The 15694-nt window shown below is 40.3% G+C and overlaps 1 protein-coding gene across 5 annotated transcripts in view; it reads left to right on the top strand.

The window, feature by feature from the left end:
- rgs3a (regulator of G protein signaling 3a) overlaps window positions 1–15694 on the top strand; it is a 100664-nt gene that overhangs the window by 19724 nt on the left and 65246 nt on the right. For 2 of the 5 annotated variants that reach the window (XM_053447633.1, XM_053447632.1), the window contains exons 7-9: window positions 482–559; window positions 4471–4582; window positions 7855–7898. In XM_053447633.1, coding sequence (XP_053303608.1) covers window positions 482–559; window positions 4471–4582; window positions 7855–7898 — 234 coding nt within the window. The other 3 variants (XM_053447634.1, XM_053447635.1, XM_053447636.1) reach the window with 3 other exon arrangements.

The following is a 15694-nucleotide window of genomic DNA, read 5'->3' as shown; positions in this document are numbered from 1 at the left end:
AGTGACTGCAGGGGTACTTCCTGTTAATTCACACAAAAACATTCAAACCTGACCGTGACCACAAACACACCTACACACACACTGTGAATCATCTCCTTTTCTCAAACCCTGGACTTGAAAGGAAGTCCCCTTCACCCAATACTTACTATTCATTTTATTGTCAGTGACTCGTCATACCCAGACTTCACGTACCGCTGCACAGCTCGCCGTCCGTCTTCAGAGAAACTTTATCACGCTTCACGTTTCTTATAGCAGAAGGAAAAAAGACTCGCTCCGAGTAGTTTAGGAGATTATTTGGATTTTGGAGCTGAAATGGATTTGGTACCACAACTTTCTTTCACTAAGTGCACTATTTTACTCTTAAATTTTATTTTTGGAAATGCTTAACACACAAAACCCCCAAAATATAATTTATAACTGAAAAATATCCACAACCTTTACCATAACCTGTGTCTGTTATCTGTCGCTCTTCTCCGTGCAGCCTCTTGACCTTTGCAGCCGAACGCTCATCCTATCTGAGGAGATGATACTTCACGAGAGCAAGCACCACTCTCTTAAGGTAAGTGCTACCAGTACTAGTACATCCTGTGTGGACATCTCCGTCTATACATGTGATATCAATGCATACAACAGGAGTTAAAGGTTCAGTGTGTAGAATTTAGTGGTGAAGTTGCATTTTGCAGCTGAATGCCCCCCTCTCCTCACCCTCCCCTTCCAAACATACATTGCCTTGTGCAAAGAGCTCCGTCCCTTTACCTCAGTTTACTTTTCTACACGGCAAGTTTGGTTGTTGTTGACAGGGAAACGCCCCAAACCGTGTAACTCTTTGTGCTTCTTTTGAGTTAATAAATTTGATTGATACAGAAAGATTGTCGTCTCTCCAATCCTCACCTCTCATGATAAATGTAGACAAACAGGCTAGTGGCAAACATTTTGTTAGTTTGTCACTACCAGTTATGTGGTTTCTTTCTTTTGGCCAAACTGGATGAGAATGGTCCGTTGCCCCAGTGTGCATCAGTACTCAACATGTGTTTGTGCTTTAGTGTTATCTGAGTATACAGAAGGGGGGGGGGGGGGAGGACAGAGGGTACGGAGCAACATCCTGAGAGGAGATGTCGGAACATCTGAACATCTCTGATGAATTTGTAACGACTCTGAACCATCAGGTCCACATGAGTCGAGCGGAATGAATAATTGACAGAGGAGCAGAGTGTGAAACATCTGACTATCACAGAAATTCTGTTTCATGCCTCAAAAGAAATTGCAACTTCTCACAGCATATTTTACTTATACGAACATTACCGGTCAAAAGTTCTGGAACATCCTGGTTTCTAGCGTTGAAATGTGAGCGATTAAACCTTAAATCGTACAAAGACGTAAGGTCAAACACACCAGGTAAAAATAAATCATGTGGATTTCATAGAAAAAACATCAAGGATACATTTTTCTGGGATTTAGAAAAGTTTTAACTTCCAGATTTCCTACAACCAGCTTACAGAGAACTCAGTCTATACAAAGGCAGTAAGAACAAACCGTTACTTCACCTTCTAAATAATTATCAGAGCCATACTTTACTTTAAAAAATAACACAGTCTCCGGACTTCAGGTGTCTGAAGACTTTGGTGAGAGATTCTGCAAAAGGCATGGGGTGAACTTTCAAAACAAGTGGGTTTGGCTGTTGAATGAGTCAAAGTTTTAGGTCAAAGTTTAGTTCAACGAAAGCATTCTATGATTTATTTTTATTTTCAAATCTCCAGTTGTTTACTTCCTCTTTGCGTACTCCAGCTTCCTCCCACAGTCTGAAGACTTGTAGATCAGGGTTAGTTTCACTCAAGACTCTAAATTGGCTCTCTATCTCTGTGGGTTGGGCGTTTCATCCAGACTGTACTCTACCATTCGTCGGATGTCAGGTGGGCTTGACTCCAGCTCCCTCCGCAAACTTCGAAGGATAAGCGGTATAGATAATGGATGGATAACATTGTGTTGTAAAGTGGTGTTCTAAAACTTCATCTAAAACTTTTGCCTTGTGATGTATAATGATCCTCACAAAAAGCTCAGCTAACCATAATATTCTGAAGGGGATATTGTAGATGTTAACATCTGAACCATTATGCTGTTGACTGAAGTTGAATTCATATTCACGCCTGTCGGTCGCATTAATGTTACAATATTTGCCTCTCACATATTTGCATTACCTTGATAAATGTGCAAATACAAAAAAAGAAAAACCTGTTCGGCAGAAGAGGCGATCGACATCTTTATTTTTAGCAGCTTGCAAGAACTTTGAACACAACAACTCAAATTAATCTATACAACTGGAATCGTATATTTGAAATGTTAAGGCTTTTGGAATCAGTGTTTCGATCGGAGGAATCTTATTGGTCTGTTATTTTAAGGAGAAACACGCGAAGCGAATGTGGGTGTATTTTTTTTTTAAAGCGAAAAGAGAGTTGTTGCGTTAAATCTCGATCTCGCCACAACTCTTTAATTCGCCCTGTGAGAAAACCTTCTCTCCGCTGTGCAGTGAAAAGCACTGACTGCTGGCATGGAAGGTGTAGTCCTGGCCTGTCTCTGGGGTCAGTCATAAAATAAATATTTAACAGCCAGTGTTTGTCGGGAGGGAGTTTCTCTCCACTCTGCCTCTTTATACAGGCTTGTTTTTAATGATCTGTGTTTGCGTTGTTCCAGCTTTTACTCTTTACTCACTGGGGTTGTGTAAGTCTACCCCGCAGGCAAACGCACAAACTCTAATGTTCACACAAACGGGCAGCAGTTTCTTTGTGATGCATGAACACAATATGAGCAGAACATGGCACAGAATGGATTTTGGCTTAAGTGACATTTGGACAAAATGGACTTTTAGGAGGACAAATATTAGTTAGGCTTCAAAGTGACAACGGACAAAACAGATTTGAGTGGATATAATGATGAAGAGAATTTAAGACAGAATAATACATTTCCTGAAAGACAGAATTTCTGAAATATGAAAGAAAATATCACAAGGTGATCATTTAGATCTTGCTGGTGTGGTGTATCAATGTATTTTCCATCCTTAAAAAAGGATGAATTTAGAAGAAAGCAATTAAACCACTTAAAACTTATAAATCCTACAAATTTGACTGTCACCAGAGCCGTATATAATGTGCTGATGGTTAATTAATGAAAGTAGTTAACACAGGATATCGGCTGCTTGATACATAAATTAATTGACTCATCAGTTGTAAAATAAGAGTTAGTTGTCTTATATATTTGCTGTAACTAGATCACAACATTTTATTTTTCATTTAATAACTGTTGACTGGTCGACTAAACAAACTTTGATATTTATTTAAGAACGGGACCAAAGTTGAGGATTGTTTGACATAAAAGCTGCATTAGTTTTGTTTTTTTACTTTTCTGGTCAGTGTGTATTTGTTTGTGCATGTGAGTAGATGTGCGACCCTGTTTGCTTCTTAAATGCTGTTTCCTTCTTCCTTTACTTTGACTTACATCCTCTTCCACCCACACAACCACACACGCTACACACAGGCACACTTTCTAAACAGATACTGGCTACATCTGAGATGCCGTCTCTTCTAGCTCACACTTCAGACGAAGCCACCAAAGCAAAAGCGTTGTCTTGAGCCGTTGCCCATCTGCATGAATCACACTTCGTAATGCTTATGTTGCACGAAAGCACGGCCTCACACAAGCGACCACTCGGCCCACGTCTAGACTTCTTTTTCATTTTATAATCGACTTCTGATTCTGTTCTTTTTTCGCAAGCCTTAAAGCCAGTCATGCAAAACTCTAGATCCAGTCTTTAGCGTAGCAATCACTTATATAATTAAAAAGTGATCGAAAGTCCTCTGCAAGCAACATGACACAATAGTTAATCTTATAAAATCCACATTACAGACATGCATGCACAAATTTTGCCCTTTAAAAATGGGCTAAAGGGATATGAAAATGTCCATTACTTACACAGAGAATTTGAAAATAAAAGAGCATCTTAAAAGCACAAACAATCAAGTGAAATCGTTATTTCTATTAAGTGTAAATAAAGTGGTTTCTTTTATATAACACTCTTTTGGAGCTGTACAAAAAATATAAAATTGAAGTGCATTATACTTTACACAGTGTTACCGTTTAGACTACGAAGCTGGTTCTGTCTTAACTATGTAAGTGTGAAGTGCATTTCCTGTGTTATCGGTCATGAGTTGGTTACAGCTCAAACGGCGGTGACACCTTTGGGGTGTTATTTAGTCTATGGGAATTTCACTGGTTTGCAGATGTGTTTTTTGAGATGTGATTACTTTAAGGTGAGAGAATCAGAGACTCCAGTATGAAACCTTCTCCTCCGTCCCTTGTTGCTTCCTTTTCAACCTCACTCCTCCTTTTACTTCACATCATCTTTTTCAAACTCATTTTTTCCATCCTCCTCCTCCACCCGGACCCTCTGATTTTTTATTTCTTCTTCTCTCTTTGAAGGTGACAGTGTTCGTCTACAATGACCTGATGCTGGTGACGAGAGAAGATGAACCAGGCAGATGCAACGTCCTTCAGAGCCCCCTGTACCTCAGACAGCTGCGGCTCCAGGACGGTAAGCGTTAATACACCAGCCAACAAAACTCAATTCCCTTAAAACAATATAATAATTGTAGCCCCCGTGAAATATTCTGAAATGTCAGAGATAATGAGCACAAAGGACAGTTAAAAATGTTAAATTCATGTGATAACCGTTAAGTTTCCGAAAGTCCAGAAACAAAAACATCAGCCAAAAGTGCAATCTGGAAACACATCTCCAAAGTCACCATATTAAACCGTGTTTGACCTTTCACAGTTAAACACACGATAATAAAGAACAAATGCAACATTTAAACACTCTAATAGCCCAACTAGAAATCAACATACAGGACTACTATCGCAGTGAACGTTTCAGCTCAGCTCAACCAGAGGATATTTAGGAAAACGCTGCCCGAGTTCCTGTTGCTTTGTCTTTTTATTTCACCTTGGCGCCGGCAACTCAAATAAATAGGCCTCACTGTAAATATCTGTGTTTGCAGTGGTGGGTGGAGGAGTGGATGAAGTTTGGAGTCATGCTTAGGGAATAGCAAAGGGAGAGGTACTTTGAGACAGTGGTAGACATAACCAAATACATTTAATCAAGTATGATACTTAAGTACACATTTGAGTCAATGTACTTGATATTTGTACTGGCACTTATGCAAATTTATACATCTGCTCCTACTCTATTATACTCTTTAATTCACTACTTTTGTCTGACGGCTTTAGTTACTTTTCAGATGACTGTGTAAATAATTCTCATGAGAAGTTTTTAGGTGCTTGCATAGCTTCAAATAGCCTATAAGTCATTATCTACAGGCGTCAGCAAACACATGTGATAGAACTAAATGATAACCCACCATGACATCAACCATTAGTTTGTGAACTGATATTTTGAAGCCATAAGTTTGGCATTTCTTCCCAGCTCCATCTTGCTTTTTTTTTTTTTTTTTTTTTAAGTTAGTAGCCATATTTCTTAAGTGCACATTCATCACCGTTGTTATATTGTGCTAAAGGTAATAAGCACAAAATGTTGTTAAATAGCGTGTCTGCTGAGTCAGTATAATGACAGTGTGGTTACCTCCTGCTTATTTGCTTGATTAGAATCAACAGAAATGCCAAGCTGTGTAATGGCGTGGGATATTAATTGCAGATACAAAATAGGAATAGCAAACCACACACGCAAGCCGAGGTTGACACAGTGAGGCAACAGTTAATAAAAACATCCAATCAGCACATTAACGTTAGCACATTAACCCTGATGCGGGCTTGATACGCTCTCCCTCCCACAGACATCGCTGCTCTCCCCTGCAGGGAACACTTCTGACCTCCGCCCTTATTCCAGACCGACAGAGATCTCGAGGGTGGGGATTCAGTGGGGTTTGCGTGTCTGTGTGTTCCATGAGAGGACACACACACACACGCACACACACATCTCCACCCTGCTGCCTGTCATTGTTATTTCGCTTCGGCAACGTCACTCAGGAAAGAGGCGCCAGGGGATTGTGTTTGTTTCAGCAAGGGCGTGTTTGACAACTGTGTGTAGTGTGTGTGTGTGTGTGTGTGTGTGTGCGGGCCTGTGCCTGTGCGTGTAATGACACAGTGCAAGTTCAATTCAGGGGCTTTCCTGTGTTCCTGTCACCCAGATACTCGGCTGATGAGCGTGGGAAGTGAGAGCGTTATTAAAAAGTGATCTTGACAACACACACACACACACACACACCTACACACACACACACACACACACACACACACACACACCTAAATAACCATTGTACCAAGCAAACTAAATAGCCTCTCACTAAATTAAAAGAGAGCAATGTACATCTACACTGCCAGCAGCAGGACAGTTTTCAGAGCATTCCACTTTTGAGATATTTGTTCTTCATTGGTTAAAATGTGAGTAGCTTCACCATTGGAAAGAACTATGTCAATGATATGAAGTGATTCACTCATTTTTGAGATGGTGACTTTAGAATAACCAACATATGTCTTTTTAAGAGCGTTCAGGAGGTTATGATCAATTCTCAATTGCCTATAAAAACCTAACCATCCTTTGATCAATTGTGGACATTATAAAATACTGTATGTCCAATGCAAGGTTTTTTATCTGACTTTATCAATAAGCTTCACTCACAGGCTGTAAGATGGTACTCTGAAAATCTGAAAAATATCCAACACTGACCTCTGCTGTTAGTTATGAAAACAACCACCATTTTTTTTTTAAACTGGCCAAACTCAACACTTTCTCATGGGTCCTGTTGTCTCAACATCACACACACAGACCAGAACCATTACTGCATCCGTTGTTCTTTGGTCTCTTTAAATATATTAGATATTATTGAGCAAACTAGTTATTCTTTTTTAACTTCTTTTTAAAAGCACTAATTTGATCCCCCGAATTTCCGCTGCTAACAAGGCTCAGTAAACATTTAAGGTTTGTGCTCTAATGGGAAGTTTCAGGCTCCAAGTCCTCTGGTCCAGAGGATGAGCTCTGTTGTGAGGCTGAGCCTATAGAGAGTCTGGATTTAGTAACTGAATGAAGGACGACTTCAGACGGTCTAAATATCCCCTCTAGACATATTTTGTAAGTGCTCGGCTCTTGATAATAAACTATGAGTCATATAAAAAAAAGTATTTTCTTAACTAATATTCAAGGATTTTCTACTTAACTACGTTGTTGAAAACCCTAGAATCTATGAATATACAGAAAGTGTCTCCTTATTAATCCATCATTAGTGACAAACGTGCTCCAGATGATGCTCACATGCTAAAGTCCGAAATCACACTGACGTAATTCATCCTCTCTAGACTGGAAGTAACAAGATCTCATCCTAATTATGTCCATCCTCTCACAGGGACAACCTCATTGACAAATGATGCATTCAGTGAGTGTCACAGTAATAATGACCCGAGAACTATATTTACTGAAGAATGGATGGATAGATAGATAGATAGATAGATAGATGGAAAGATAGATAGATGCTCCTATTTGCCTTTACAATGGGGGCAAGGAAGCACTGAATCTCACACCTCAGGGCCAATTTGTTGAACATTAGACAAAATTGTGTGTGTGTGTCTGTGTGTTGGAGAGGAGGGGTCATTCGATTAAAACCATATATCTTGACTCCAGATGCACAGGCCTGTCTCACAGAGTGCTTCCTCTGTGACTTATGCTTTGGTGGACCTCTATAACCCTGACCTACTGTATCAATAAGATTATTTTTACCCAAATCCGAGCTGTAAATCAATATGCTCCAAATGTCCTGCTAGCATTAGTATCAATCTCTTTGTTCCTTTGTGTTACAGATTATGCTGAAGAGCTGAGATTCTACCTTATTCACATGACCGAGGTAAGAGAAGAGACTGTGTGTTTGTGTTTGTGTGTGTGTGTGTGTGTGTGTGTTTGTGTTTGAAAGAGAAAGAGGCTAAAGGAGGCTATAATGTGAACAATTTTGTTCTGTGTGCCGGAGGGGCCATTGACTCTGTTGGAAATCACATTACAGGGAAGACACAAGGATTATCAGAAAGCTGTAATGAAAATGTCTTTTCTCTGTGTGTCTGTCAGACTCGACTCCATCAAAGACCCATGCAACATCTCCTCTGTTAGATATATATATATATATATTAAGAGATTATAGAAGTATATTTTGTTCCATCAAGAGAGTGGTTCTTTTTTTATCTCGCTGTGTATTTCATAAATTCAGATTCAAGATAATCCTTATTTCAAACTACAATGACACTCAGCTTATTCCTCTGCCAAGGCTTAACAGTCCCCTTCAATTCTGCACCAAATCCCTCATGTTTGTTTAGTTCCAAAGCTATTGAAGATACATATAAACTGTTGATTCCAACCTGAATCCTCATGATTTCATCTCCACATGGTGGTAAGGGTGCAGCCTTATTTGTTACTGTACCATGGCTAAAAAAGCCGACAGCCTTATGAACCCACATTTATATTTGCTAGATCCAGCTTTTTTGGGGGATCCTCACTAAATTGCACACACTCAGATATTAGTCCCCTCATGATGTGTTGTATTCGTTCACCAAGATCCGAGCAATATCCCTCAGGAAATTAGGAAAAAGTCCCAAAAAACAGTTTGCAATGTAATGAAAACACATTTTTATTTAGTTTTTTTTATTATATGCCACAATTTAATGGGTTCTTTCAGGGCTCATGTCCCACCTTTCCACCAAGTGCTTCTGACAAACATACACAGAAAAGGATGAAGACAAAACCTACTTGGCAAAGAAGATAAGGCCATGAAATATACAGTATCTTGTTTTATGCTGACACAAATATACAACTCAATAATGTGGGATTGAAGCACTTAAAATATGATGCACCTATTTTACATTGCGATTGGTTTTGTTTACACAATCGTAGTTACGTAATTTATGACAAGTCATCGTCCTTCTACCCTCTGTAATAAAGTACCTCTCTATCTATCAATTAAGGATGAATAGGAGAGTATTATTAATATTGCATTGCGGTTGTTACCAATTATTCAACAACTGAAATGGCATTTCGTTCTCCATTGTTTCAGCAGCATAAAAAATAAATGAACACTGCAGCAGTTCTAGTCGTGTGAAAACTGGTCTTAGCCAAAGTTTAAAGCTTCATATTCTTTACAGCAAAAAAGAAAAATATTTCAACATGATATATAACCAGGGGTTGTTTGAGATGTAAAATCCAAAGTGTTTCTCCTTCAAAACAGTTTTACTTATTGAAGTACTGCTCTACATAATTAGTTTTCAAATCTCTCCTAATGTCAGTGGGTGTTTGCATTACTGTCTGTCCTCTCTTGTCATTACAGTGTTTAGACAGTAATTCGCAGAAAAAGCATAAAAGCGATCTGCTGTGTAGACTGTATCTGACAGACTCTCTCATGGGATTTGATGGTTTTGGAGCCTGATTGGCCATTTACATTTTTTGTTGTTATTGTCTTGGCAGCTCGGCTGTAGTTAATGAGCATGTTTGCAGGTGGTGGTAGACAGACCGTCTCTCCTCTTCACTTCAGCATCCTCTCTTCCCTTTCCACTGTTTCTCTTCATGTCCATTTCACAACATTGTTTAAACACACAGGAAGTATGAGGGAATAAAACTGCAGGGTCACACAATTCTTCTAAAGTTGTGTTATGTATTCTTAGATTTATTCTCTCCCTCCCTCCTCTTGCACACATCTCTCTGTGGTGTATGGTACAATTGTGGCAGCTGTCGCACACACTCTCTGGAGCCACCTCATGGAATATCATATTGTGTAAGAAATCTCTGGATCTGGATCTGATATCATGATCACCTGCTGTCATATTTCTCCAGATGTACAACATATAATCTGGCACGGCGTAAAAAGTGGGTTGAAAACTGCTCAATTTACTAAATAGCATATGTAGAGTCGTGGTTGTTGCGCGGACAAGGCTGTGTAGCTGGCACGCAGGTGCACATTGGGACTTATATCACTTTATCAGATCCAAAATCTCCCAGCAATCTTGATCCTTTTCAAAGAATTTTTGGGCCATCCTCACACATTACTGTATAGGCCACTACATATTATGTACATAGTGCATATTAAACTATATCCTTACATTATTAGGAGAATATTGTCTAATTCCAGACATACTCCCTTCTCTCTTTCGCAGGGCCCGAGGTCAAGTTATAGATAAAGGGCCGACAAACAGTACATTGTAGTATCTACGCTCAGGGACTTTCATATATATAACTCAAATGCCCCAGACAGAGAGGCACCAACTCTCTTGCATAATCGACCAGTGGCAAGACATAAGGACACAACGTGATTTATATGCATACTTTAGGATTAGCTGTCCCAATGGGATGTGGCTCCAGAAGGCCGAACTCCAAAGCTTTGACTTGTAGCAAAAAAAAATTCATAACTACAGATGAGAAAATGAGATGAGGAACCTGAGCTGTATCTGACACATTAAGAGAATAAATGTAGCCTACTTACTTTTGCACCATATTTATCACAAGCTTAATCCATCCCAGATTACTCCACCAAGGCCCAACAGTTCTTTTAGATTGAATCAAGCTGCACCAAATTGCACACACTCTAAGATATCAGCTCCCTAAATATGCCTGATTTTAAAGATTAAGAACCATGAATTATTCCACGGGAAATTGGTGAAAATGTCAAAAAATGCCGTTTGGCAATGCTAAAGAAATGATATAATACAACTTAATCTCCCCATAAGGCAATTTGTGATGTGTGCAACTAAGAGAAAAATAAAGATAAATACATGCTGACAAACATCCGTTAAAACAATAATAACACTTTAAAACACCATAAACGAGCGGTTTAGTCGCGTCGAGCTAAAAGTGCAATTTCTTTGAAAATAGAAAATGTATTTACGTAATAAATGAAGAATATAAATAAAATAATTCACATGTCAGAAGGGAATTTAAGAGTATCTGTATCTGGCCCATTTCTTCCACGAAAAATTATGAGAATGTTTAAAAAGAAAAGTTTTTTTGTTTTTTATAATCGAGGCGAAAACATAGCTGTGATGTTGGAGGTAAAAACTCTTTTATATGTACAAACTATTTTGTGATGAAAATAGACTCAAGTAAACCCTGATTTTGAACTGGGTGTAAATAATAATGAAATTACATTTTAGTTTTATGCTGCTTTCACATCACATTGGGAAACGTAGTCTCTTTAAGCTCAGGTGCCACAGACAGCATCCACTCTCCAACTCCGCAGGAGCATCAGTCATACTAGTGTTTTCTGCTTCTGTTCTCATTGCTGCACTAGCGACTCCCTGTGGTCTGCTTGAGCATCTCTGCAAAGAGGTGTCGCACTGAGAGGGGGGGAGTTTGTGCGACGCCCTTGTTTGTGCCACCCCCCCTGGAGAAGGTGTGCAGTCGACTGTGCTTATCAATAGAAAAGAGCTTGATTGTGAACTTTGCGGCTCTCAAATCAATGAAAACAGTGTCTTGTAGATCTATGGAACTCGGCCTGAACAAACTAGTCTTTCTGTTTTTGGCTTATGGAAACCAGTACGAATGCTTTTTAATACTCCACACTTAAAGTGAAGACGTAAGTATAGGCTTAACAGGCCGGATCGCTGATGCTCTCATTTCCCTTTTTTTCTTTAATCCATCCAGCCATGGCTCGTCTTTCTGCTGCAAACGTCTGCACGCACAGTTCATCTTTTCATCGAGAAACATTATAAGCCCTGACCCCTCCTGCCGCACATGCATATCGTCACAGCAGTTCATTTGCTTTGAAATGTGCTGCACAACCTAATTAGCAGCTTGTGAATCTTTATAAGGGGGCTTTTTCCCCCATAAATTCCAGACAGAATGAGAAGGCACTGATTTCTGTCCCACAGGCTGGGAAAAAAACTCCACTGCTTTTCTATCCAATTAGGCAACATATAAAAAATAGAAAGCCATACGGAAGTAGGATGAAAGAGAGCAGAGAGGGACTTTCAAGGATTTTGGATTTTATGCGACACATTAAAAAGGTCTGCAGGGATGATCTTGTCACATTTCTTCTGTTTCTAATGCTGTTTCTTACCGTCTCTAATCACATTATTCAAATGTCATTGATACATAAATATATCTAACTTCACATACTGTGCCACAAAAGGAAGAGGGACCTTGCACGTGAGAGAGAGAGAGAGAGAGAGAGAGAGAGAGAGAGAGAGAGAGAGAGAGAGAGAGAGAGAGAGAGAGAGAGAGAGAGAGAGAGAGAGAGAGAGAGAGAGAGAGAGAGAGAGAGAGAGAGAGAGAGAGAGAGAGAGAGAGAGAGAGAGAGAGAGAGAGAGAGAGAGAGAGAGAGACACACACACACACTAGGGAATGTATTTTATCAATAAGTGTCCAGCTATGTGTGTCTTACTATGTACCAGCGTGTGTGTTGTTGTGTTGTTGTCGACCAAAACCTTAATTTCTAGGGTCCTGGTTTAGGAATGAATTCAGGTATGAATTGTTCCTAGTTAAGGTTAGGTATAAATGGATTTTGTTTAGGCTATACACAATAAATGGAAGTCAATGCAAAGTACTATAAGGATAGCTGTGTGTTTAACTCCAGCTAACATTTACTTCTATTACCACTGTCGGACCCGTTCCTCCATCCATCTTGTCAGACCCCCCCACACACACACGCCTGCACACACTCTAAGTGTTGATACACCTGTCAGCAGTCCATTTCATACCTCAAGGAGCCACAGTGAAACATCACACCACTTTTACTGTTGCTCTTCCCTCACACATGTACTGTGACTCTCCTCTCCTCTCCAGCAGCTGCTAAACCGCTGTAGTACTCCTTTATCCTTGAGTGACGACAGTCTTTACGGAGAGGTTGACCTTCTCGGCCCGCTGGTGGGGCGCACTGGCGTGTGAAGTGGAGGAGAGTGTGAGTCGGATGGAGGGAGGGAAGAAAGAGGAGAGGAAAGGAGATAGGGAAAAAAACATCTAAAGAGACTGGGAGAGGACATTTACACGCTAATAGCTGGATTATTGAACCCCGCTGATCAGAGGAAGATGATGATGTGATTGAAGAGTTTGGATGGTGTGTGTCTGTGCGTGTGTGCACTTTGTTTGTTTACTTTCACTCAAATGAGATATGTGTGTAATGTGATAGACTCTAATTGAATTGCTCTTTCTGGCTTCTCTGTGCAAAGGTCACACACACACACACACACACACACACACACACACACACACACATCCACATGCACTAACTTAGAGAGAGATTTAGGACATGGTCTCGTGTTTTTAGTGAAATTGCTGTGGCCCTCAAGACATTTATTTCCCTCTGTCAATACTCCTGAACAGGTCCCTAACAAAAACCACAATTGAAAACATACATAATGTGATCTATAGGGCAGGGAGGTAAGACTTAAAATCAATATCAGGATTTTCAGAGAAACTCAACCAAGTCCAGTTGACCTTTGTTTTTGCACTTGGATATATCGTGACCTGGATGGCAGAGAATATTCACAGGCACAATATCACGATTATTTCAAACTTGATTCGACAGGTACCCTCTGCTGCAAAATGAACATATATAATATCAGATCTGACCTTTGGTTTGCCTGGGATTCCCCTGATTTCTTTCCTCAAGCTTTTCAGATGTATTTCAGAATTTCTCCCTATCCTGTCCGATAAAGGCAGGAAATGCAGGACAGGCCTTAAGGGAAGTAAAAGACAGCATTTATACAGTGCTGCTATAAATAACTTGTCGTGCGGTGGTTTAGCAAATACAAAAACAGACAAATAACCCACAGCTGCACAAATAAAGCATTCATAAACTCCACAGAAACATAATACCACACTTATCATGTAACAGACCTCCCAGCTACATCTCTACATGCAAGCACTCTATCTCCTACTTAGTGAAATACAATGATGAAATGACATAATCTCTCCAAATTATGTCTCATATATGTACTATTTCTTGATTCATTTCAAAGACCCAGGATCAGTCTTCTCCTGCCTGCCCTCCTCATTTCATCTTCTCCTGTCCTTCTCCTCTATATAGCCGGAGGTCATGCTATTTTAGCACTTGCTCAAAACAGAAGTGATATAACCCAGATTTACACGTGGAAAGGGAAAGTGGCGGTGTTGGTGCTGGATGGGGGTGCAATTGTGTCTCTGGAAAGTCATGTGTGTGTAAGTGTGTCAGTGACGCAGGGAGAGAGGAAGCAAGAAATCACTGTGTAAATGAAAAACACCGAGACAAAGGAGGGACACTGTACGAGATAAGTGGTCCAGCGGAGTGCATCAGGGTCACAGCCAGAGTCGTCATGGGGAACCTGTCCGCCCGGGTCGGGCCTAAGAAAAGGTTCGTCAGGAAGGGGAGCTCATTGCAGCAGCACCTACTGCCTGACAGTGGAGATGTAAGTGTTCCATTCGAACGTGTGTGTTGTTGTGGGTTAGTTGCATAATTGTAGGCAGATCTGAAGTCACGGTGGCTTCGCTGTAAGTGCCGTAGTTTGATTTAAATAAAAAAGCAAGGATGGAAATGTGTCATTCCTTAATCAGAAGATGACTGAGCGGTTGTTTAACGCTGTGCTGAGTTAAGTCGTTACGGTCTCAACTGAGTTAGACCCACAATTGATTGCACAAAGTCAGAAAAGACAGAACCTAATTGTTTTCAGTTGAATACTTTTAGAGGTCGCAGTAAAAAATACTTAGACTACTTAAAATATCTCAGGATAGTCTGCAAAGGGTACATTTATTTTACATTTCAAAGTTGTACTCCTCATTGTTCAGTTGTTACAAATGGTTTCACTCTATATCCAAGCATTAATATATGTGGAATTTGCAGATATTTGTTTTGAAACATTAACGTTTGTGTACACTTGAAGCAGCAGATAGAGGATGGGATCTTTGAGAAGAGCTCACAGGCACCAACGTGTACTGTACAGGGATGCTGCCGAACTAAGTAAAATCCCAGTGTGGTTAAGTGCTCCTGGTTTATGATGTGCATGATGACCTTCATGTAACATTGGTGAAGTGAACACTCACCGTTGATGTTCTTCTCCTCGGGACTAAGCAGAAGTCTTTAACATATCTATAAGGATGTGCATGTGTAAGTGCTGGTGTGTGTGTCTATCCATACAGTGTGTATTTGGGTATCTCTGTGCTTTCAAGCACATCATTAACTGCATGACAGACTGGCTGCCGCTTGCAGGCTGAAGTGAGGGTGTGAATGATTTGCACCCAGGGGCTCCAGTCAGCAAAATACCTCCTTCATGGTAGCCATCCATAACACGGGCAGGGCAGGACCCGTCCCTCTGGGGTCTGATTGAGCCTAGACGTGCCCCGTTCCCTCCAGATGAGCCCTGAGTTAAAGTGTGCTTTGCTTTGCTTCTGATTTAATGTGCCACCCCGGACTGGCAGCGCTGTCGCTTTACTGGCTTAACATCTAAATATAATCGCCTCCATCTTAGAGATAAGATTGCATTGAGATCTACGATCACCAACAACTCGCCCAGCAGCCTCAGTGATGAGCATGTTCTCTTGAGCTGCATTACCCTCCCTGTTCCATCAGGTGCAGGACAAATGGCTGTCGGCACATGACTTATTCACTGACCTTTATGGGAATGTGTGCAGAAGTAAGTCACAAATTAATGATGCATCTTCATTTTTTTATAGCTATGTACATTACAGTGCCCCTCA

This window comes from Pleuronectes platessa, chromosome 19 (genome assembly GCF_947347685.1).
Source record: "Pleuronectes platessa chromosome 19, fPlePla1.1, whole genome shotgun sequence".
In the NCBI taxonomy this organism is placed as follows: domain Eukaryota; kingdom Metazoa; phylum Chordata; class Actinopteri; order Pleuronectiformes; family Pleuronectidae; genus Pleuronectes; species Pleuronectes platessa.
This window is presented reverse-complemented; position numbering and strand designations above follow the sequence as displayed.